General features: G+C 41.8%; 1 protein-coding gene across 13 annotated transcripts in view; it reads left to right on the top strand.

Moving 5' to 3' along the window:
* Positions 1–23,264, top strand: part of ST3GAL3 (ST3 beta-galactoside alpha-2,3-sialyltransferase 3) — a 180,324-nt gene that overhangs the window by 110,576 nt on the left and 46,484 nt on the right. For all 13 annotated transcript variants that reach the window (XR_012057133.1, XM_030278917.3, XM_072932793.1 and 10 more), the window contains 2 exons: positions 11,149–11,212; positions 18,883–18,978. Coding sequence is in view for 12 of the 13 variants with exons in the window: in XM_030278917.3 (XP_030134777.1) it covers positions 11,149–11,212; positions 18,883–18,978 (160 nt within the window). In the remaining variant the exon portion in view is untranslated. The remainder of the gene's footprint in view (positions 1–11,148; positions 11,213–18,882; positions 18,979–23,264) is intronic.

Below are 23,264 nucleotides of genomic sequence, written 5' to 3'. Positions count from 1 at the left end.
TTCCTCAGTTAAAGAGAGAAATGAGAAATTGCCATTATTTAAATGGCTGAGAGCTGAAGCCATGGGACGGAAACTGTTGAATAGGTTATTTTTTTAACACCCTCCTGGGACTGAATTTTGTGCCAAGTTTCAGTCTAGAGCAAGTTCTGTGTGTGGGAGGGTTGAATTATAAATCTGTGTAGCCCCGGATTTCTAATGGCCGCGCTGACAGGCTGTGAGTCCTAGCGATGCGAATGGCGCCCTTTCATGTTACACATCACTTGGAATTCTTGCATCAGTCTTTTCTGGCTGTCCCATGGGATGCATTTGGGCTCAGACAACTGATTGGAGGATGGAATCAGCACCTCATTAGGGCTTTCAGTCAGGGCAATCTAATGATATCCAAACAAATGATCCAGGCAGGCAGCGTGGAGCTCAGTCACGTGCTGGTGCAAGGTGAAGACTGTCAGAGCTGGGATGTGCATGGGAAAAGGAGTAGTCAGGGTGGCTGAGAAAGTGTAGAGAGATGTGGCTGTGTTGAAACAGATGGGGCAGGAGCTCTGCTCTGTGTGTTAGGCAGCCCCGTGACACTGTCAGATGGGATTTCCGACGTGCACCACACTGGGAAAGGTGGTTGGTGTTTATAGACACCGACTGAGCTGAGATGGTGATGGGAAGACCTTGCTGAGAACTGTGGTGAATATCACCTGCTGGTTTTAAGTCACTGTGATCTGTTCCAAGTGCAAAATGGCTTTTTGTTTGTTTGGGTCTTTTTGGGTCTTTTGAATTTGGTTTTTTAGTGTTTGAAGTAGAGCTACAGGATGAGCTCACTTTCAGTGATACTACATGTGCCAAAGAACTTCTAGAAACTAATCTGTGGTAGCTTGAAAATGCTACAGTTATGAAACCAAGGGATTGTTAGTAGCTTGGAAGCTAATCCACCATTTCTACTTTCTTTTGTTAAAGTTTCTCTTCTTACCTAAGTTTTGCTTTGTTTTGTCTCTGAAAAAAAAGCTGAATTAAGTCCTTTTTTATCCATCACTTTGTGTTTACTGATCCAAGAAAGGATAGTTCCAAGATTGCAAGAATGCGTCTTGCAATATTTAGGGGAAAGCAGCTTTTGAGGAGTATTGTCTACGGGGCTGCACTAATTTGGAATAACACGTCTCTGTAAATTACATGTAAAAGAGTAGAAATGGCTCAGAAATTTTCAGGGCAGGACTACTGCTCTTTAAAGGTTATCATATCAAAGAGAAGGCAGTATGCTGATCATTTTGACACAGTCCATCAGAGATTTTAATTTTCTTTTATGAGAATCTGATTGTAAAGACAGTTCTCCTATCTCCAGATGCTTAAAAATACTCAGTACAACATAGAAAGTTTAACAGTGCTTCTTTGTGAAAGATTTCTCACTCCTTCACTCCAGTGGTTATTTTCTGATTTGGCCATCAGCCCAGGCAAGGAGGTTTTATGGACAGAGTGCTCCATTCTTGGCAAGAGCATTCGTGTGTAGAAGCCCTCAAGGTGAATATGGTAATGCATATGAAAGTTTTTAGACTTTCCCTCAATGCTGCTGGTTGTGAAATGGACTAATGGAGTAGGAATACTGCACATCCTGTGTCAGATGGGAAACTGCTGCTATTGTCGGTTAACAGCCTTAGTGATTACTTGCATTCTGTGAAAGAGGCACAGAATAAGCAGGTGGCAACCCTGCTGCTTTCTGAGATGAAGCATGTGGTATGAAGTCTTGAGCGAACCCTCTTTGAATGCTGGTTCTGAGAGTCCTCAACTAGGTATTAGAAATAGATTAAGAGGAACTTAAGAGCAGCTGTTGTACCTTTTTCTTAATCTGTCTTAAATAGGTAGAGTTTTAGTATATGGTCTAGTTGTTGTCTGTTCACCAAAGATCTGGACCAAGGATTAGTCCTAATTACTTGATCACAATGCCCAGCAACCTGGGACAAAACCAGAGGTGAGAGCTGTCAGGAGTGTTGGAGTTGATCCAGTGGGTTGAAGATGATGTTGCATTCATCATAGGTGTCTGTAGCCCTTGTGGAAATTCTGGCTTCTTCTGTGTGCAGAGAATAGGGGAAATAGTAGGTATGAAGAGGTGTGATTATGTTTTGACACTATGGTCACTACCAGTACCTAGTTTGGCCATTCATGTAACAGTGGCTCTAGGTTTTGCACAGTGACTTCTGCAGCTGGTTGTGTACTTAGAAGATTATATTTCAGAATTTGGATCAAGGTTTTCTAAATGAGGAATGCCCATGTTGACAAACAGGCCAGTGTCATGTTTGACTACACTTTTAGAAACTGAGATGGTCTGCCACATCTAACTTGTTGTCCCCTACTGTGGGATTTGACAGAGTCTGGAAACGGGATGGGCCACTCTAAGTGCTTGGAAACGATGACTCCGTCTCTATTAATAAATAAAGTGGTTGTCCTGTGGTCGTGAACGCTGTTGAGCTCATTGTTCAAACAGATTAACTCCCTGCCCCCCACAAAAATAGAGTGGCTATGTCCAGGCTTCCTATCAAGAAAGGTCACTGGCCTGTATTAGCCTGTGAATGCGTGAGAATTGTAGAGGAGGATGTTTGTTGGCCCTGGTGAACACATCTGGGACTGTGCTAACACTTTATTAGTATGGACTCAAGTAGGACCGTGCAGGCCCATGCCCTGCTGCCAATTTGTTTGCTGCTGTGTTTATAGCCAAAGTGAGGAGCATGATGAAATTGGTCAACTCTCACAGTTGTCGAGAAGATCAAACTGTAACAAGATGTTGGAACTCTAGAAGCTCCAAATGTCAAGGGTTCCTGTGGGGGACAGCTCCAGCCTCCCAGCACTCTCCTGCATCCCAGGCTATTGTTTTGGCATTAACTAGAATGTTGGAGTGCCTCCCATGTTTCACCATTTGCAAGGGTATAATTTGCTTGTAGGAATTCTTTCCCAGCACCCACCAAGTCTGTTGTTGCAACTTTTTTCAGTGAAGAGCAGGGAGACTGCAGCAATCTTGGGCTCTTAAACGAGTCACATGGAAGTTTTTTTTTTTTAATCTAAATTGGAACGTATTCCTTTGGATTTGCACCTTTTTCTAGCAGTGCTTCTATCAGTGTTATTGTGGAGGTATGAATATGCCCATGTTGTCCATGTAGTTGCAGAGATTCTCTAGCATGGGCACTGCTCTCAGGGTTAAATTTGTCAATGAATAAGCAATGGAAAAATTGTTTATAGTGTTAGTAAGATTATTAATCCCAGGGGGCCTCCTCCCCAAATTTACCTCTGTAGCTAAAGCAAAAGGAAAGAGTTATTTGGAGAAGGGCAACAAACAAGACTGGAGAAATACCTGACTATTAATAGAATTTCTCAGTACATGTGGTTTCAAGAATATAAAAGGCTTTCTGAAGAAAGAGTAGCTAATATCTGGCATCCTCTTTGTGTAATGAGGACGGGAGAGTTGCTGCAGTTTTTTGGTTTTTTAACTTAAGTGAAAACATATGGCACAGCATACACTAAAAAACTAAACAGATGTGATCAGTGTAAGATCTCCTCTATGCATTTAGTTAGTAATTGTCTCACTGCTTAGCAGTAATTGTAGGTATCACTTCCACCTTTGTTCCTGCTCAGTTGTTTTGAGCAGAGAGGCTGCTTATTGGCCCTGAATCAGTTTGTCTTTGAAGGTGATAGTTATTTTTTTAGGGAGTGATTCTGTTGTCACCATCTCAGAATCTCCCTCCCATCAAGACACTAAGAAGCAATTTCTTCCCCAGAGTGATAAGGGAATATTAAGAACGTGTTTGAAATGTTACAGTTTTATCAAATGTAATATGAAGTACTGGCCAGGAGACTTTGTATTTTCACTTGATACTGGAGGGATGTCTGGAACTGGTGACACATTCAGTGACAAAGGAATTAAGTCTTTGTCCAGACCACCAATGCTAATGGATGTATTGTGCAATGATTAACTGTTCTTGTACTTGGTTTTATTTGGATGTTTTCTTTTGTGTCAGTGCTCTTGGGAAAAGCCATGGTTCAGTGCTGCTCAGCAGTTGTTCAGTAGTCTCATGGGGCAGAGGTCATTCATCTCCAGTGAAAATGTTGAGTTTTCAGGCCTGCAAAAGTTGGCATATCACAGTGTTATTAGGAGAAAAATCTCCTCTCTTTTCACGCATGCTCTTTTCTTGCATAGCTTTTTCTTTTCCATTGGCTTTCTTGGCATGAGCAATACTTAATCTCTGAGAAAACATATGCAGTTGGACATGACAATTTCTGATTCAAGAAAAAAAAGCGCATTAGAAAAGCAGGTCTTTTCTAACCTAATTTTCTTGCTCTTTGTAGAGACTGCAGTACCACATGCAGTCACCTTGCCTGCATTTGACTAGGTCTGAATGAGGCATTTTATGCTTTAATTCTCCAACTTTATCCTCATTTTGTTAGTGGTACTTTGTTGTACAGATGATTTTCCTACTGTAAGTATTCTTTTGTTCTTCATGTCTTATTCCTCTAACAAAAAGCAGAAGCACAAGCATGTATAGACATTAGTTCTGTTCAGAGTTGGTATTAACAAGATTGTCGTTTCTTCCTGAGTTGGAGACACATTTCTGAACTAGATTCCACTAGAATTTTGCATTTGACCAAAATTGGTAATAGTTGCCATTATCACGTGGGAATATAGATATAAAAATGTTGATGTTTCCCCAGGGAATTTAGCAGATTTTATATCCTAAAGAAAAGAAATGAGTGGTTTGAAGGGGAAAAAAAGTTGAACGTTTCAGAAGAGGTAGAGGGTTGCCTTTCCATTACTGAATAAAACTTTTAAAGGGAAGTTATGTTGTGAATTTTGAAGTTAAATCCATTCTCATTCTTGAATTCTCATGATGAAAGTACAACAGTGCAGTCCCTTATTTCAATCAAAACTGATGCTTTGCTGTTGAGTGTGCCTAAAAAACAGTCCTGCTCCCAACTCACTGAGAAGGGAGATGCAAACCCTAAGTTTTCAGTTAATTGGATTACTTCATTTTGGAGTTCCTCACTGAAGTCTTGAATTGCAATGGAAACATGGATATTATATCATTCCTCTTTTCTATCTCCTAAAGAGAAGAGATGATATTCTCTGGCTGTTGTGTTTTGAAGTGCCATTTAGTAATGCTTCAGCAAGTGTCAGCAGAATTAGGAATCACTGTAGTAATTACTGAGTTTTTTTGGCCTTGAAGATATTGCCTGGCCACTTGTGAAGGATCATCAAAATGTAGAGCCCTCTATAACAACTGTATTTATTTTCCTGCTTGTCTTTAACCAGCACACTGTGAATCTTTCAAGGACTGTTTTTATTTGGTGTGAATTTGCCTCTTTCTATGGACTTTATTGCTTCCTGTGAATTGAACTCGAGTTTAGATCAAAATTGTTAATGCATGGTTATTGCAAAATGTTGCCCATTTTTTTTCATAATTGTTTTTTAGATTAATGTTCCAACTTTCCAAACCCTGGGATTATGTTGGGAACTAAGCTTGAATTCTGAAAAAATAAACTCTTGGTTGTGAAGAAAAGCTTGGAAAAAAAAATCCCCGAAGGCTCCAAAACGACAATGTAAATGAAGAGTCTAAATGTTATGTATTTTATTTATATCTTGTTATAAAAATAGGCCTTAAGGGCTTTAATGGAGCTTACATTTAATGCATGCCAGGTTCTTCTAAAATTTCTAGGAAGGATACCATGCACATTCTGTCTTCTTTTTCTTTTGCTTTGTGTCTAGGCAACAGTATATGCCTCTTGTCTTAATGCCATTAAAAATCATCAATGGGAATCTTGCTAGGAGCAGCAGTTTAAAGTCCTGTTGTTAGTAAAGTGTATCTCCAGCAAACCACCTAAATCTGGTACAGCTAGTGACCACAGGAAACCACTCTCTTGTATTTACACACGAGTTTTGATCTGGGGACAGATTCCTCAGTTTGTAGTTAGCTGTTTTTGAGAGCCAGTTCACATGTTTGCAATGCACTGCTTAATTCTGGAATTCTTCATAGATGCTTTTTCCTTCATTGACCTCCTAAAGTCTGCTGATCAATAATAAAAAGAAGCGGTGCAGGGAATTTCAGATACATTGTGATACCTGTTGTAACAGGTAGCTGTTGTAGCTGGATTCCCAGCTTCACAAAAGTATGAAAAATATTGACTGTCTACAGCTGGACATGGTGTTTCTGGAAGAGAGAATGGAACATGTGGTGGGACTTGGGTCCATGGCCTTGTGCTGGGCACCAGAGTGGAAAATCACAGAATGAGTCAGGCTGGAAGGGACCACCCTGGGTCATCTGATCCAACCTCCCTGCTCAAGCAGCCTCATCTCAATTCAGGTTGCACAGGATTGTGTCCAGATGGCTCTGGGATATCCCCAGTGAGGGAGGTCGCACACCCCCCTGCACAGCCTGTCCCAGTGCTCGATCACCTACACAGAGAAGTTCTTCCTTATATTCAGGTGGAACTTCCTGGGAATCAGTTTCTGCCTGTTTGCTCTTGTACCATTGCTTGGCACCACTGTGCTGAACCTGGTCCATCCTCTGACACCTCCCTTCAGGTGCTGAGAGATATTGATTACGTCCCTTCTCAGCCTTCTCTTTTCACCTCTGAACAGGCCCAGCTCCCCCAGCCTTTCCTCATAAGGGAGATACACCAGTCCCTTCATCATCTTTGTTACCCTCTACTGAACCTGCTCCAGGAGCTCCATATTTTCTGTCCTGAAGAGTCCAGAACTGGACACACCACTCCAGATGTCACCTCACTAGAGTTAAGTAGAGTGGAAGAATCGCATCCCTTGACTTGCTGTAAAGATCATTCTTCAAAAGATGTAAAAACTTCTCTGTTAAAGGTCATTCCTCAGCTCCCATATGGAGCAAGACCTTAAGGTAAAAAAATGCTGAAGGAAGAATTTTATACAGAGCTGAACTTTTGGGTAGTGTATTGAAAAAAAGTGTATGCACTGGCTTGTGCTAAGAACTTGTTTGTAAATACTGTGATTTGTTTAATCCATAGCATTGGTGGTGTTTAGTTTACTCTCCCCACAAAGCTGACACACACGTGGCATTCTGTTGCCATGGGACAGGGACCCATGTGCAGTTGCTGGCAGACTGCACAGAATGTCAGTCAACCTCACTCGAGTCAGTCTGTTCCCAAAAGCTGGAGCTGATGCCCTGGAGCTGCAGAAGTGCTGGCTGGGAGGGTGGCAGCTGGGTGACCACCAGTGGAGATGGGCACTGGCCACAGCTGCCAGGGCAAGCACTGAGCACTGCAGCAGCACTGCAGCTGTCCCCTGTGGCAGGGAGTTCACACCTACTGCTGCCAGCTGGGGCATGTAGGCGTGCTGGATTTTGAGGAAGGCGGCTGGTATACACAACTTGAAGAATTACAGCCTCTTCTCATGGACACTGAGAGTGCACAAACATCCCAGTTTGCCTGCTTTCAAGGCAGGCAGAAGGTAGACCCTGTGAGATGCCTGCAGTAAGCCCTGTGGACTGGAAAGGCCTCCTATCTTCTTTTGGTGATACAAGCAAGACGTTTCTGCATTAGAAACAACAATTTTAAGTGTTGTTGACATTTACAGTGAAGGTCTCCTCCATTCCTTCACATAAATAACAGAGAAAAAGGCTAGAATTGAGACTTAGGCTGATTCTCACTGTGTGGTCACTGTCTGCCTAATTTCTAACTATTTAGTTTTTCCAAATGTCTGAAAATTTCAGGGTCAACCTGAAGTCAATATGTACTTGTGTTCAGACAAATCATCCAGTACTGAGCTGGCTTTTGAATCTTCTTATGTTATAAGGCAAAGTTGATAGACTATGTCAAGATAACTCAGGATTCTTAGATAAATATAGTCAACTCCTCCTCTAGACGGGAGAAAAATGTGCAGAGGCTTCTTGCCTTGTTTTCATAGTAAGAGTGCATGCATAGTGGTTGATAGATGAATGGGTTAAATAATCTCCCACTCTCCCCAGTGATCTAAATTCTCCATGACAAAAGAAGAAAATATAATAAACAGCCTATGGCTGCAGAAGACTGCAGTAGATTACTTGCCCTGCTGATGTGTTCATGTAGACAACTTGGCCTTTTGTCCTTGCAAAATTTCTTTCAGTCCTTGACTTCCAGGAAGTGGCTGTGCACAAATCCTGTTACTTGAAGCAGGAAGGAATTGTTCTTTGTAGTATTTGTTACATGTACTTGCACCCATTATTTTCACTCAGTACACAGATGTCTAAGGCAGACTGCTCATCACCCCCTTCAGGTTATTACCATGGAGAGAGCAAGTCTCATCAATTGACTTTACATAATGTACCTGCTTTCCTGGTGCCCAATATTCTTTAGTCACAGCCTGGAGGTGAGCCCTGACACCAGAAATCTGTGATGATAGTCTTTGCAGTGGTGACTGCAAGTGATCCTCCACCTTGCCCCAGCTGTATTAAAAGATCCTGCCAGTGATTCCTTATTGCTCCTTACTGCTTTGTGGTCTTGTGCACGGTTGCAGATCAGCCACAGCAGCATCTGGTGATCCTTAAAACCTTTCCCCAGGAAAATACAGAAAATAAAGTAAATCCTTCTGGAGGAGGTCATGTCTTTCCATCCTAGTGCCAGTGTCAAGGTGCAAGTGCAACAGTGAAGTAGAGTTCCAGCTCAACCAGAAAGATTTAGTGCCTGTCCCCTCCCCCAGCCATTAGTTTTTCCTGGCTTCCAAAAGAGGGCTAGACCAGATGAACTTGGTGCCACCTTCATTCCTGCTGTGGGTGAACCCTTGACAGTGAAGTACTTTGCTTTTATTGAGCTTTGTTCAGCAGGTTTGAATAGTAACACTGAGATTTGTGCAACTTCCAAAACTTTTGGATGCCATGTATTGCTGGACTGTGGGGTCTGTTGAAGAGCTATTTCCTATCTGTCCGTTCATAATCTGTACTGAATGCTCGATATTGTTACTTGTTTTGTTTGGGAAGCACCTCCGTTCAAATGCTGCCACATCCACTCCTACAGTTTTATTTCATTCCTGAGCATTCACTAAGAAGGCATTGCTAATTATCTTGCAAGATGAGTAAACCAGAATAATTTGAGTGCATCACTCAACTGTATTGTTTTAATGTTTTTTTCTAAAATAGTCCATGGGATGGTCTCCAAGTAGTGCAGGGTGTAACTTGTAGGCGATAGAGCAAACCTGGCATAACAAAAGCTTGGTAGATGGGAGGTTGCAGCCCTTGACATGCAATCCTTTGATGTCTTCTCTGAGAATGTAGGAAAACAACGTCAGTAAAGTATGCTGTCCAGCAAAAGCCAAGGTGTGAAGGAGGCCAAGGAGAGGACTGTGGCATGATGCCATTAGAGGTCACAGCAACCTACTGCTGTTACAGCAGATTTAGGGGAGTAGCGTTCCTGTTGGCGGGGAAGCCTGCTGCCTATGCATCAGAAGAAATTCTTGAGATGAAGGAAAACTAAACACCACTATTTTGTTATCAAAGTTGGTTTTACCCTTATGAATTGCCTCGTCCTTTACTCCTCTCCAAACTGTGATGTGAAGGTAATCACACTCCCCAGCTTGTAATAGTTGGCAGGTGCTGTCAGTGCTGCCATATCCAAAACTTCCCTGAATCTCGAAGTAATTGTCAGAGTTTTCTGTTTATCATCTTTGTGTGTCTGGCCAGCTTGTTGTCAGGTTCAAAGCTCTTTGGTATTTGGGCTGCCTTGAGCTCCTGTGTTTATGCCACACATTTGTCCTGTTGCTGCTGAGGAAGGACACAGTGGAGAAGATCAGAATTCTTAATGTGAAAGGGTCTCCCCTATCTTTGCTGATTGCAGTAATTAGTGTCTGTCAGGAAAGATGTTTAAGTTAGAGGTGAAAAATCACTTGTTGTCAGTTTTCTTAATGTTTCTTTACCATTTTTAGTCTTTTGTAAAGAAATGAGGCTTATTTGTTCATTTTCACTGGTGTTTCCTAGGAACTTTTGAACTAGTTGACTGAAATATTTGAGGATGTTAGAGTTATTTGCAATCTCCCAAGAAAAGATGGAAGGGGACTAATTGTTCACAATCTTTTCCAGTATAAATGAAGTTCAGAGAAGCCACATTCAAAATTGTGAAGGGAAGTGATTGCATGTCTATATGGATTGAGGAAGATTCTGAGCTTATGGAATAAAAATAATTGCAAGTTACCAGATAAAAGAAGCTATATCTGACATACAAAATCCCTGATTTGAAAACAGTTAAATAGGAGAATTTCAGGGAAATACATCTGTTTGCTTTGGTTTTGTTGTCCTCTTAGGTATCTGCTTAAGACCACAGTTAGAGTCAGGATTTGGAGGCAGATGGACTTTTTGTCAAAACTAGTACAGACATTCTGAAGTTACTGGTACAGTTGTAAATACAAATTAGCCAGAGCCTTACTGCTTTTGGCCTTAGTTGGGTAAAGGAGTTTGGACCTCTCTGGGGGAGAGAGATGGAAAAATTAGGGACAAATGACAAAATCTAGAGGGAAGCAGACTCCAAAGTTTCCATAGCCGATAGAATTATTTGTATGTAATCACTGTGCTTCTGCAACTTAATGCATTTAATTTGTCTGTATGCCTATGCTTGCATAACTTACATCATCTGGTTGCTGCAGCATTTGCAGGGTGTCAGTGTAGGCTGCAGTTCCATGGGCATTTCTTTATGCAATTATGATGCTTTAATTGAAGAAAGACGGACTAAGGAACCTAAACTGAAAGTAACCCACAGAGCAAAAAGCATCCGTTTTAGCCTGGTTCTGTTCCTGCATCCAGTTCACCACTCAGCCACATAAGAGCTTTTCTGAAGGCAAGCAGTGACCAGTGATGCTGGCCTTTTCGTGTCTGAAGTGTTTGTGAAACTGTCATCTCAGGGCAGGGGATATGAAATCACTGCTATAAAATGTACGGTGCTTGTTTCCTGTGACACTCTCTGTGCAAGGCTATTACACACTGCATCAGAATTTGGCACATAACATGTCTTTGCAGGCTGTGTGTGAAGGTCATTGTCCAGAGAAAATAGGAATATTCAATTTAGTGTTCATTCCTAATGAGAACCTTTCAGTTCCTTCAAGTAACTGCTTCAGATGCTTTACTCCACATTGTTTCTCATTTCCGTTAGAAGTCAGAACTTGTTCCTAATGTCTTCTTCCTTTCTCCCCAGATAATCTGATCAAAGCCATCCTGTCAGCAACCAAAGATTATCGTCTAACTCCAGCTCTTGACAGGTAAGATGAAGCCTTCAGAATAGAAGAAGTAGAAGTGATTCTTTACCATATGTCCTATATAAATTTTGTTAGACATTATAGATTTTTTTTGCCAGAAATTATTGCCAATACATTTGAATGTGGATGAGTAAGTCAGGAGCTGAAAACTGAGTCCTCTTTATAGTAAATCTGTAGACTCTGGAGACTTCTGTCAAGTCAAACATAAGTAGAAAAAAGCATTTAGCTTTTGACTATTTCCTAATCATTTGTTTCATATGTTGTTACAAGACATCCTTTTGCCCCATTTTCAAATAGGTAAATAGCAATTTTCAATAATCACTTTGCTCTTTTCCAGCCTTTCTGACAGAGCAACAGAATCACAAGGAATTTTAGAAGGAAAGAAGGGACTGGCTTATTTCAACAATGTTTTTCATTAATACCTCACTCTCAAAGTAGGAATGTTTGGTTGTGTTGGCCAAGCCTGTGCTAGGGTGAACAGGATAGCAGTCTCCTGGGTCCTGTGATATTTGAATTGATGCCTTTAGAAGAAGCTCCTTTGATTCTTCAGTTCTGTTGCTGAGGTTGTTTCTGAAACTCACTGCCATGTTTACAATCAGCTTCCTAGTGATAGTCCTTTAGTCCTTCCTGTCCTTGCATTTCTGTCATTTCTTCCATTTTTCCTGCAGGTTTGGTTTAGTGCCACCTCTGAGATTAGGGAAGGGTTTTTTTTGTTTTTTTTTTTCAGAAGCTGTCAGAGGTTTTTACTCTGGGACTTGAGCTCTTTTCAAAGTCCTGGTAATACTTATTTCCAGTAGTACTTGACCCAGGCTGAGAACACAGTTCCTGATTTCTAAACACATGGGTTTTATTTTCTGGCCCAGCTCCCCTTCTGCCCACTTTTCACGACAAAGTTCATAAGCTTAACCAGCCTTTCCATAGGTCTCTGCATCTCTCATGCTGGTTGTAGAGCTTGCCTACTGTAGATGGGAGCTACTTTCTGTGTGAAAGCTTATTCTTAGTCTTGCATAGTCTATGTGTTAATTTAGCTTTCTTTGAAGTTTGCTGCCTCACAGCAGTGCCAGATAGGGTTAGCCTTCAGACTTTGGATTAATTTGAGAAATTATGTCCAGAAGGTAAAACCATTTTACAAATGACCTTCTTAGAGATTTTGTACACAACTGAGTCTCATCCATCTGGGGCTAATCTCAGTTCTGGTTGGAGAGTTAAGATTTTAATCTGTTGAAAAATCCACATATAGACTCTTTCAGAAGGTAGCTCATATGAAATTAATGTTAATGACAGAGGGCAGGTGGAAGATTCTTGCAGTGAAGGTTAATGTAATTGTGACCCTTGCTGCTCACCTGTTTTGTGAGGTGTAGAATGTTTCAGGCTTTTTAAAAGTAATTTTGCAGGAGATTCTGAAACATAATGACTCTGGCATGAGCTGCTCACTTTGGTTTGGGTTCTTTATAAGGGGTTTGCTGCAGAGATAGGAAAGATCTAACACTTAAGCCCCATGAAATATATGCAAAATACATGAGATATCAAGTGCAAATGAGACCTCAGGAACAAGCCAGACATTTATTTCTGTGGCATTGCAGCAACAAGGTTTGGTGGTGTGTAAACACACAGATATCTTGGGGCAGTACTGTTTCCTTGGGAATTGTGATAAATCCATATCACTGGATGTTGATTGTGTAGTACATATGCATCACCATCAAATACCTCCCAAAGCCCTTCCAAGTGAGGAGGTCTTAGGAAGGATTAAAACAGAAGTGTTTATGAGAGAAAGGGACTCAAGGAGGCTTGGGATAGCAAGCTGGAAAGTGAGAGCCTAAAGGAGGAGGTGGATGGAGTTGCAACAGAGGAGTTATGAGGAGAAAGAGCTTGGGAACTGTGGGAGGTGTGAAGGCTGCCATAGTGCTGGTCTGCTAAACCTGCTTGTTGAGTAGGGCACAGAGGAAGACTTGGGTATCATTCCAGAAATGTTCTTCAGCTGTGGTCATCACTGAATTCCAGTGCTGGCCGCAGCAGGTATCTGCCATTTTGGATTCCTAAAAAGTTTGTGGAGAAGACTGGTGGATGAAGTCTAGCTCCTTTCCCATCTCGTCTCAAGCTTCAAGCAGATCCTAACAGTTCCCCTCTATGACAGCACCTGCTGGGGGCAGAGCCTTGGGTTTAGCCAATCCCTTCCTGCTCACTGGTCACGGAAAAAGTCCAGACCTCTCCCCTTTGCTCAACACCTTGAAGCAACTGGAGAAAGCCTGAGTTAGGGGACCTTGAAAGGTCCCTTCCAACCCAAACCATTCTTGGTTCTATGTAGGCCCTTCCTCTTGTTGGCTCTCAGAATTCTAGTGGGCTGATTCTAGAAGCGGGAAAAAGGCTCCAGGTTCACCGTCTTTTCAGAATGGAGTTACATCAACATTTTCTCTGTTGGCAGATCTAAGAAGCCATATTTGCTACTGCTGCTGCCCTTCTCCTTATGCTGCTGCTATTGTTTGAAAGGGGACTTCAAAGTAGATCAGTGAGATGATTCCAGTTTATGAGTTTTTCTCTCAACCCAGGTCATTCTAATGACTTCATTTCCAGAGCTCCCCTCCCACTGAAGAGCTGTGTGGGCACAGGGCTGAAATGGCAGCAGGAGAGGCAGAGGCTGGGATGGGTGGGGAGGATGAGCACTGCCCAGCCCATTGGAGTAAGTGCTCATGGAACTATACACTGAATACAGCTTTCCCAGGGGAAGGGTGGGAGAGGCAGGAAAGGTGAGGTCAGAGCAGTGCGTGAGAGCACAGAAAGGAAAGAGAGGATTAGAGCTGTGTGGTGGGAGATCTCTACACCAAGCCCTTGGTCTTGTTCCTACCCAAGCTTCTCCGTTTCTGCCCTCCTTCACAAAGCTGGTCCTTGAGAAGTTTCATTCACTTGCCTCTCATAAGCCCTGGAAATGACCTTGTTTGTTTGCTTATTCCTGTGCTAAAGGGCATCCTGATGCACCTTTCCTGACACAATGTACTGACATGGTGCTGAAATGAGGCAGACGTGATCCTTCTGGGTATGCGTGCACTTTTCATCATCCCAGAGCAGCTTTGCCAATTCACTTCCACTAATCCCTCCATTGTGTTATATCTAGCAGCAGCTGGAGGGCATGGGAACAAAGGCTGTGGTTCACACCTGTAACAGTGTACATGCTGCCCTGCTTTCTTCATGACTCCTCATTACAGCACCTTGTGTTGAATGGTAACCTGCTCCTGCTCCAGGGCAGGGGTAGGTGAAGCTCCAGTGATGTTCGGGAGGGGAGTTACAATTCACCCTGAACTTGTCTGGAAAAGTCTGGAGATCCAGGGGACTTTCTCTAGAACTATTGACCGCTTCCTTCTGAGCTGGCATGTCTTTTTCTCTCACACAGATGTCAGTGGGCCTCATCTTTGAAACTTCTTGCCCTCCATTGGTTTTTCCAGGCCCTCTTATATTGCTGAGATTTTCATTGCTTGATTTAGTGGCTCCTCCAGTGGCCTGTCCCTCATTCTGCAAATGGATCAGGGCTTGGTTTATAATTCACAGCCCATCTGCTGGCTGCACTTCAGTGGATTTTTAGGTTACGTCTCTGGGGTGATGACATGTAAATTTCCTGTGAAAAGACATAAATATAAAAACCTGACTGACGTTTTTTGTATTGCCTCCAGCTAGTAATGAAAGAAAACTGAAAGTTTGAGCTTATAACTATTATAGTCTTTACTAATGCAGCGTGTTACCTGAACAAGTGAGGAAGGGATTTGATAGAACAAGAGAGGTGTGTGTTCCCCTCTGGTTCAGGTTGATAGCACTCATTTAAGTAACAGCAGCCAGATCAAGCCAGAATATGTTAAGCTTCCTTATGCACCAACTACCCTAAAGGTACAACAGAACAGTTTTATCTTTCCTCAAAGCCTTCAGATCCAAAGTTGTGTAAAGAAAGGCTTTGTGGTTTTTCTCCCCTGACAAATCCCTAAAGCACTTTGATAAGAGAGAAGAGGAAATAGGAATTGCTACAAAGCATATACGTGTTTACAGTTCTATATTGTTCAAGAAAATCTGCATGAATCCTGCTTTTCATGTAGATGAACTGAACCTTGGAGTATCTGTGTCAAGAGTCTGTACATCTGGCTGCAGCTCCCAGCTTAGGGCTTTAGGGAGTATCTGTTGTGGAAAGTCCATGACTGTCCTTCATACCACCCTGGTAGCAAACTGAAACATGGGCTGTGTCTGATGTGCTCAATCCTTGAAATCTTCTGGAAAAGAAACAGGGCCTTGACATACTGTGTAAACAAGCACAAAGGTGTTTGCACCCTTCTTTGTGGAGAAACAATTGAGCTGTAACTGATGCTGCTTGCGTTGTGCATTTCTTCACCCAGAAACTTGCCTGGAGCCAGCAATGACTGTGCAGGTTTCCCATGCTCAGGCACAATCAGTAGACAGAGTACATTTGAAAGAAATTTAAGCTGTTAGAAGATCAAAGATGAGACCTTAGGGTCAGAAAGTTACTAATGAAAAATCTTATCTGCAGACTTAAGGAAAAAGGAGAATGCATTTAAATATATCAGAACCATGAGGGTAGAAAAGTGGTTCAGACATGAAGCTGGGCAAAAGTGATTAACCTATCAATTACAATGAGTAAAGGCAGAACCATTCGGTTAAGTATTTGTTTCATTTTTGGGGGTAAAGATAGAAAGATGTCTCATTTTACAGCAACAATTAAATACTCTGTGATTCCTTTATTAGTAACTACAAGGGTATTAAATGACAATTATATGTCTTTTAAAATCAGTAAACAATGAAGAGTTAAATAAAAAATTCTTGTTGTTATTAGTGTTTGCTTTTTAGCCCTTCTTGGAATGTTTGAGAGAACAGCAAATGTTGTATTTGTATCTCCAGCCATTCTTGGAGAAATATGGGAGCTAATAAAGAGGTAGCTGTAAGTTGATTCGTTTGCAGGTCTTGCAGGAAAAATCCTGCAGAATGCAGAGCCAGGTTGGCAGCATAACTGATGTTATGTTACTTTGGGTTTACGAAAATTAAATCTTGCCATGTAGAGGATATATTTTTAGATGAACTAGAAGCTTGAATGGTAAACTTTTAGAGGCACACATTAGTTATTTGTCTCAGTCCTTTATGTTCTGTTTCTATGCTACACCATTTAGAGGTATCCTTTTTAGGAATAGGATATGTTACATGGCTTTAAAAAGTTATTGTCAGTGTGGAGAATTAATCCTTTAGTGACACTTATAGTGTAATCCTGCTGGCAGGTGTTCACAGGGGCTAAAACCAGTCTGGAGTAAATGTGAAATTCCACTAGGAAAATTTGCAGAACCCAAGACTGGGAAAATAATGAGCAGGAGGGCCAAGACAGTCTTGACTATTTTGTTGCATCCTTCACTGGAGCCAAATCAAAAATCAGGCATCACCGAGGCAACAATGTAGGTCATGTTTACAAGATGAGGATTATATTTTGCAAACCAATGACTGTAAGAAGAGAATTGGAATGATGTAAGTAAAAATCTCTGTGTAAAAGGCACTCTGCCTTGAGCAGCATTAGCTCTGCATGCTGGTCTTCCAGAATCAGTATTTTGGAGATCTGAGGGGAAGTTGAGAATTTTTCAGGGATGTACTGCAAGTGGGAGTCAAGACCTAGAAGAGCTGCCATAGTGTGCAAGATGTCATGAGCTCACTCCAGTTTGTATGGTCAATAGAAGATTAGGAGTGGGGTTTGATCAGTCTCTGAGTCCTGTGTGGGAGCAGAGCCATGAAGCTGCTGGAGCAGCTTTGGCTGGTGGAACTGGTTCTTCTATCTCACAGCAGCTCATGCTCACCAGTCTGCCCTGTGAGAGGCAGATGTTTATACACAGTGCTTTCTCAGTAAGTGGATCTTGTGCAGATGTGGAAGGGACTGCTGACAGTAGATGGTGCTTTAATTTAGCAGAAAAGTGAAGAAAGCGATTAAGTGGTTTGAGGTTGAAACAAGCAGATCTGTATTCAGAATTGGTAAGAACATCCTAACAGTAAGTGGGAAGAGGAAAGAGTGGAGTGCCTGGAGCTCACAGCCTTTGGATTTCAGCACTGTATTTTCCTTCAAAGCAGAAAATTCAAAAGGAGTCATAGCTGAGACACAGCTGAGTGGAGAAGGTACAATATTTCACCCAGCAGTCTGTTTTTTAGGACGTCAAACTTTCCTGTCATAATCATCAAAAGAGTGTATTTCCTTCTGAAATATCACTTGGCCAGAATTGAACTATGTGTCTTTCTCCCTCCTACAGCACCTTTTCCTTAAGGGTTTTGACAAAGCTGTTACCATCTTTGTCACTCATTTTGGTGTACTTGGGATTGACTCTCCCTCTCTTTGTCACAAAATACTGCTTGAACCAGATCTTGTGTCTGATTTCTCCTCATTGCCAGAACTGGTTGGTTTGGGGATTTTTTGGTATGCTATCATCTATAATATTCTTTCTCTATTGTGGTTTGATTATCATAAACACATGCTTCTTCAGCCTTTGGGGATACTGGGCTAATATGTCCATCTGCATGAGGGAGTTTTTTCTTTTGGAAAGGTTCGGATCTGCAATGAAACTTTATCTGGGCAGGGAAGCTGTTCCTGGGCATTTCTTGGTTCTGTTAATTCTGCATGTGTCTCCAGCTAATGTCTTTGTCAGCAGAGTGACCTTTAGTGGTTTAGCTGAGTCTTTTGAGTGCCCTCTAGCCCTGCTCTGCAAAAAGGGACCCCACATAAGCACAGCTTTCCTCATGCTGGCTCTTTAGACTTTTCACTGAGAGGACAGCCTGGAAGCGACCAGTTGACTATGCCTGGGGCTAGGAAGGCTGCCTAGTTCAGGGATCTGCTCCAAACAACTGATTGCCTTGGACCCTTTCCGAAAAAGGCTCTGCAGACACGTATTCCTTCAGTGAACTACCAGAGATGGAGGCACATTGCCAGAAGAGCCAGCTGCATTTGGGATTAGATGGCTGGAAAGAAGTCCTTTCTCTGTCTTCAAAACAAAATCGCTTTTTAACATCTGCTGCAGTGTTCTCGTGACGCAGGGTTCCACGAGAAACTGTTCTCTTCCTTCTCTTTCCTGTTTCTTTGTTAATTAAGGTTATTTTCCTTCCGTTTCCTCACCTATTGTGTCTCCATATATGTTTCCTACTGGACAGGCATGTGTGGGGCATCTTTTTTTCTCTCAGTTTAATGTTTTTCTGTCTCTTGAAGTCTTATGATAAAAGCAGCAATTTTGTTCTCAGCAAGGTGAGCACACCCCAGATACCTGACAAGATCTGCCTGCACTCATAAAATTGCTTGGAGAGAAGACTTCCTCACTAAGCCTTTGGTTTATTGTTATTTCAGTGCTGAATGAATAATGAGATGGTTCAAGTAAACAGATGGGTTTGATTCAAGCCCATCATACCAGGGGTGTGGGGGGAGAGGAGCTGCTTGTCCTGACAGCTCATCTCATTATGCCACACGTGGTGTGAGGTGTTGAAAGCAGTGTATCACATGTAATGCCTGGGCATGATGAGGTGAGCTGGGGATCAAGTGTCCCCCTCATAATTTTTCATATTTACAGAGGTTTCCTGTAGTTCTCATACACATGCAAACTAAATATGTGCTCTCTGTGTGTTTGAAGTTCTGCTACAAAAATCACTTCTCTCCTCTGTTTCTTCCACAGTCTCAGCTGCCGGCGATGTATTATTGTGGGAAATGGTGGAGTACTTGCAAATAAGTCATTGGGGTTAAAAATTGATGACTATGATGTTGTTGTCAGGTGAGTGTTTGGCATTGCAGTTCCTGTCCCATATTCAGTTTCTGCATCAGTTCACTTGCTATGCAGGCAAACTTTAACCTGTACTAGTGACAGTATCCCTTTGTATGGAAGCATTAACTTACAGGGAAGGCAAAAATAGACATGTGCTTAAAAAGGTTTGTTATAAATGATGATCACATCAAAGGGTAAAGGCATTCCTCAAGCTTTCTGTTTTCCACAGCTCCTTGGGAATGTGGTCTCTTGTATGATGTCACTTGAACCTTCCCTTCATAGCTCCTTTCTAAAAGCTGCTTTTGTGACACCCTTAGGTGGTCAAGCAGTAACTCACACTGTTGGATCTGCTCCTAGATATATTCCTGTGGTAGCTCAGGACAGTATTATTGGTCATACACATGTATCATTCCCCAGGAGCTGCACCTCAGACTTAGGATGGGCAGGACTAAGATTGGTGCAGCGTAGGGTGTTAGGAAGGTGGAAGCCTCTATGAGAGAGGACCCAGCAGTGATTAAACACCTGTAAGTGTGCCCTAGAAACTGGCAGTACTGCAGTACTCTGCAGATGACAATGTTGAATAAGGCAGCAGAAGTAGAGTGGTGGGAGTGCCAAGGACCACAGACCACAGTCAGAGTTAGGACTTCTTGTTTTGCTGAGGACCTGGATCATCGCCACCTCAGAATGCTTGAAAAACGTGCTGATATGTGAAATCACAGGTCTAGTCATAACTCTTAGTAATAAATCTGTCAAGTCAGGGAGGCGTTCTGGGTGACTGGAGATTAACAAACATAATACCTGTACTAATGGAGAGTGAGAGAGTGCATGTAGGAGTGAGGGAGAATGTGCTCTAGAGAGCTACAGACCCATTAGTCTGCCTGAAAAAAAAAAAAAACCCAAAAAAACAGTTTTCCGTCAGGTTTTGAGTAACAAAATATTATTATGCTAAATATTAATAGTGAGATAAACTGCAATGTAAGTTTATAAAACTAGTTTAACATAATCTAAGCTGTTTTTTTCTTTCTTAGTAAGATAACTGATTTTGTATTAAAATAAATGTATCTGATATAATCTTTCTCAACTTTTATCAACTTTAAGACATTGTGGCAGATAGTGAATTCTTTGCTAAAGGTAGAAGAAAGAAAGGGATTAATAAAAGAATTTAAGGCAGGTATTATTTAGCACAGTCTCTATTCTCTCCCATGTGTAAGGAAAGAATAGGACATACAGAGAGAAATAACTATTCTCTAACTCTGGACAAAAAGACCAAGAAGATCCATTTCAGTCTTTGGTTCCTGTGAATGGTTCCCTGCTTCTCCATCAGTATGCTGGACACAGGGATGGCTGTTCAGAACAGGTCAAAATTTTTTCAGCCCTTCTCCTAGTTCATCCCACTATCAGTTGATAACAAAGAGCTCTTATTTCTTGTCATAGTCGGGTGATTTGTAGTTATTCCAGCTGAAGTAAAATGTAGTTTATAGCCTTTCCTTGGGCTCAGGTTATTCAAAAAGTAGCAAAAGAACAGTTTCAATCCATCTGGTCTAAGCCACCCACTAAGATTTACGTCAGGAAGGCCACTATTTAATTTCTAAATGAAAATTTCAACTTTTTTTCTCCACACCAGTAAATCTATGTCAGTTTGCAAGCTGGGAGGATAAGAGGGCAGCTAAGCACCTGTGCTGTTGGTGGGATGGATAAAGGAGAGAGAAGTCAACTGTAAAGGTTAAATGAAGCCAGGTGCTTGGATATGTATCCAACTGCTTGCTTTATTCCTGTGGAAGCTGGGGAAGTCCCGTGTATTATAACATCCTTTTTCATACACTGCAGAACTCTTTTGAAGGATGATATTTGGGACCTAGGGAATGAATTTTAAATTTAAAAATATGGTACATTTGTGGACAAAGGAGTGATCCAACACTGTGTGGAGTTCTTTGATGCCTCATGTATTACCATGTGAGGATTGCTAATTGCAGCAAGAAATTTTGTTCTTTGCAGTGAAGATAGTCCAATTCAGCTTTATCAGTTCTAAAAGAGCTTGGAGTGAGTTACTGTTTTTCTTTAACTAGACATTATCAGATTTCAGTGCAGATGTTATTCCCAGCTGTCACACTATTTACCTGGCAGGACTTCTTGCAGCAGTCAGTGAGTTCTCTGAAATGCCTCCTTAGAATAGATTGCAGACTGGGCAAAAATAAATGTGTATCAAAAATTCCTGATTAGAACCAGATAGGGATTCACCTGATGGTGATACTTGAGTGGTATCTGAAAGGATCTTTGTGGTGCCAAGGTTAGGAGTTAGTGTCTCCCCATGTAATGAGCAAACATAGACAGAAAAACACTCTGGAACTTCTTGTGCAGAAAAGTGCCTGTCCATGGGCAGTACAAGGAGGCCTGGCATCCTAACTGAGGTTTTCCAAGATTCAGCCATGTTTATAAGCTGGGGAGCCTGGGAAGGGGTTTGGGCTGTGGAGCCTGCACCTTTGGGTGCTGTGGCTGCCTGAACTTTCCCTCCCCATTGCTGGCACTGCCCTCGGGGCACTGTCCCTGGTCCCTGGTGGTGCTGGCTCTGTCACCGTGGCTCCATCAGCAGCCACACTTTGGCCCTTTGCTGGAGACCTGAGTTCATAGCACTTGGGGAAATGGTTTGATTTATTTCCTGTCTAGATACAAGGTAGGACTCCCACGTTTTGAGAGTGTAAACAAAGTAAGCAGCAAAACAGTGAACCCAGAAGTTGGGGATGGGAAAAACCTGCCAAAGAGCTGCACAATGACATTTGAAACAACTGCAGACACTTCCTCATCCTAAAGAAAACAGATGAAAATATGTAAAACTTGCTTTCTTTTTAGAATATTGATAGTATTGGTAGTATTCTGTTACCTTTAGAGCCACATGCTTATGCTTTGTATAAGGTCATCTGCCCCAAGAGACACAATATCTTCAAGTTTTAATACTGCCCACAGAAGCAGTGAGTGGTGTGTGAATGTGCCATCAGCAACAGAGGAAAAAGCAAGGGATCAGGCTGTCTGGGAGCATTGTACTCAGGTCTGGTTCCTCAAAGTCAGGCTACAAAGGGTTTATAAACCATGGGAAAATACTTCATCTGCTGTATTAATTGTGGTGGTGCTGATTCTTGATTTGCCTTTAATATTTTATTCCTGATGATAAAATAAGTATTTTTGCTAAAATGCATTTCTCTAGATTTTGAATATAATTTCAGATTGTATAGAAATTTTTATTCTACTAATAGTTTTTCAATATAAAATGCTCACCCAGGCTATAAAAGACAAATCCAACATTTGTGCATGGCAAAATTTGCGGTCCAAAAGCACTTTGCAGTATATTGAACAACACCAAGTCAAGAATGCTGCAATAATTCAAGCAGGCAATCCTGTGCCATCAGAGGTTGCTGTTTGATGTCTGCAAGATTTGTATTCCAAGTTACATGCAATTTCCTCAGCTTTGAGTTTTAGTCTTGAATAGAAATTCTGAAAACTAATGTCATGAAAGTCATCATGGCTGTTCATGCCAAAGCAGTTTGCTTTTTCAAGGCAAAAAACTTTGTTCCTGAGAAATGTTTTAACAAAAGCACAGCTAAATATGTAGCATCTCATTAGAAATCGTGTCTCTAAGAGCAAAGCTGTGTGACTGCTTGAGTGTTTTCAGAGCGGGATGCACTTCCACAGCAGAAACTCCTTGGAGCCCATGAGACTGGAGTGGTGCTGAGCCTTGTCCCAGCCCAACCTCTTCCTTTGTGCTGGCGTTGAAAGGCAGCTCACCCTCATAATGGGCCAGATTGGGGAATTAAAGAGGTGCAGATTGATCCTATGGGATTTTTTTGAGAATTATAAGTGGCTTATTTCCCTGTGCAGCCTCACTGCAGGTGAGTGGTGTAAGCTCTGGGCTGGGGCTGGAAAATGAGACTCATTTCAGTTTGTTTAAACTGATGAGGAGCTTCATCATCTCTTTCTGCACAGCTTTGCAGAACCCAACTAACACATCAAAGGAGCAATGGGCCGTTAAAATATTAATGCTTAGTTTGTTACTCTAAATTTGCAAGGACAATATTTTTCACTTTCCTTTTCCAAAGCCTCCAACCCTATTTAGATCCCTGGAGTTGACACGCAGCAATGGTTTGCATTATATTCAATGATAGAATTTATGTAACTTCTAATTAAGCTGTCGTCGCTTGGTACAACCCTCCCTAAGTGCTTGTGATGAAGAACTGCAAGAATTAAGATTTGCTACTGGAGCAGCTGCTGCAGGGAGCTCTTGCCCAGCAGTGATTGCTGTGTCA

Source organism: Taeniopygia guttata, chromosome 8 (genome assembly GCF_048771995.1).
Source record: "Taeniopygia guttata chromosome 8, bTaeGut7.mat, whole genome shotgun sequence".
Lineage (NCBI taxonomy): Eukaryota > Metazoa > Chordata > Aves > Passeriformes > Estrildidae > Taeniopygia > Taeniopygia guttata.
This window is presented reverse-complemented; position numbering and strand designations above follow the sequence as displayed.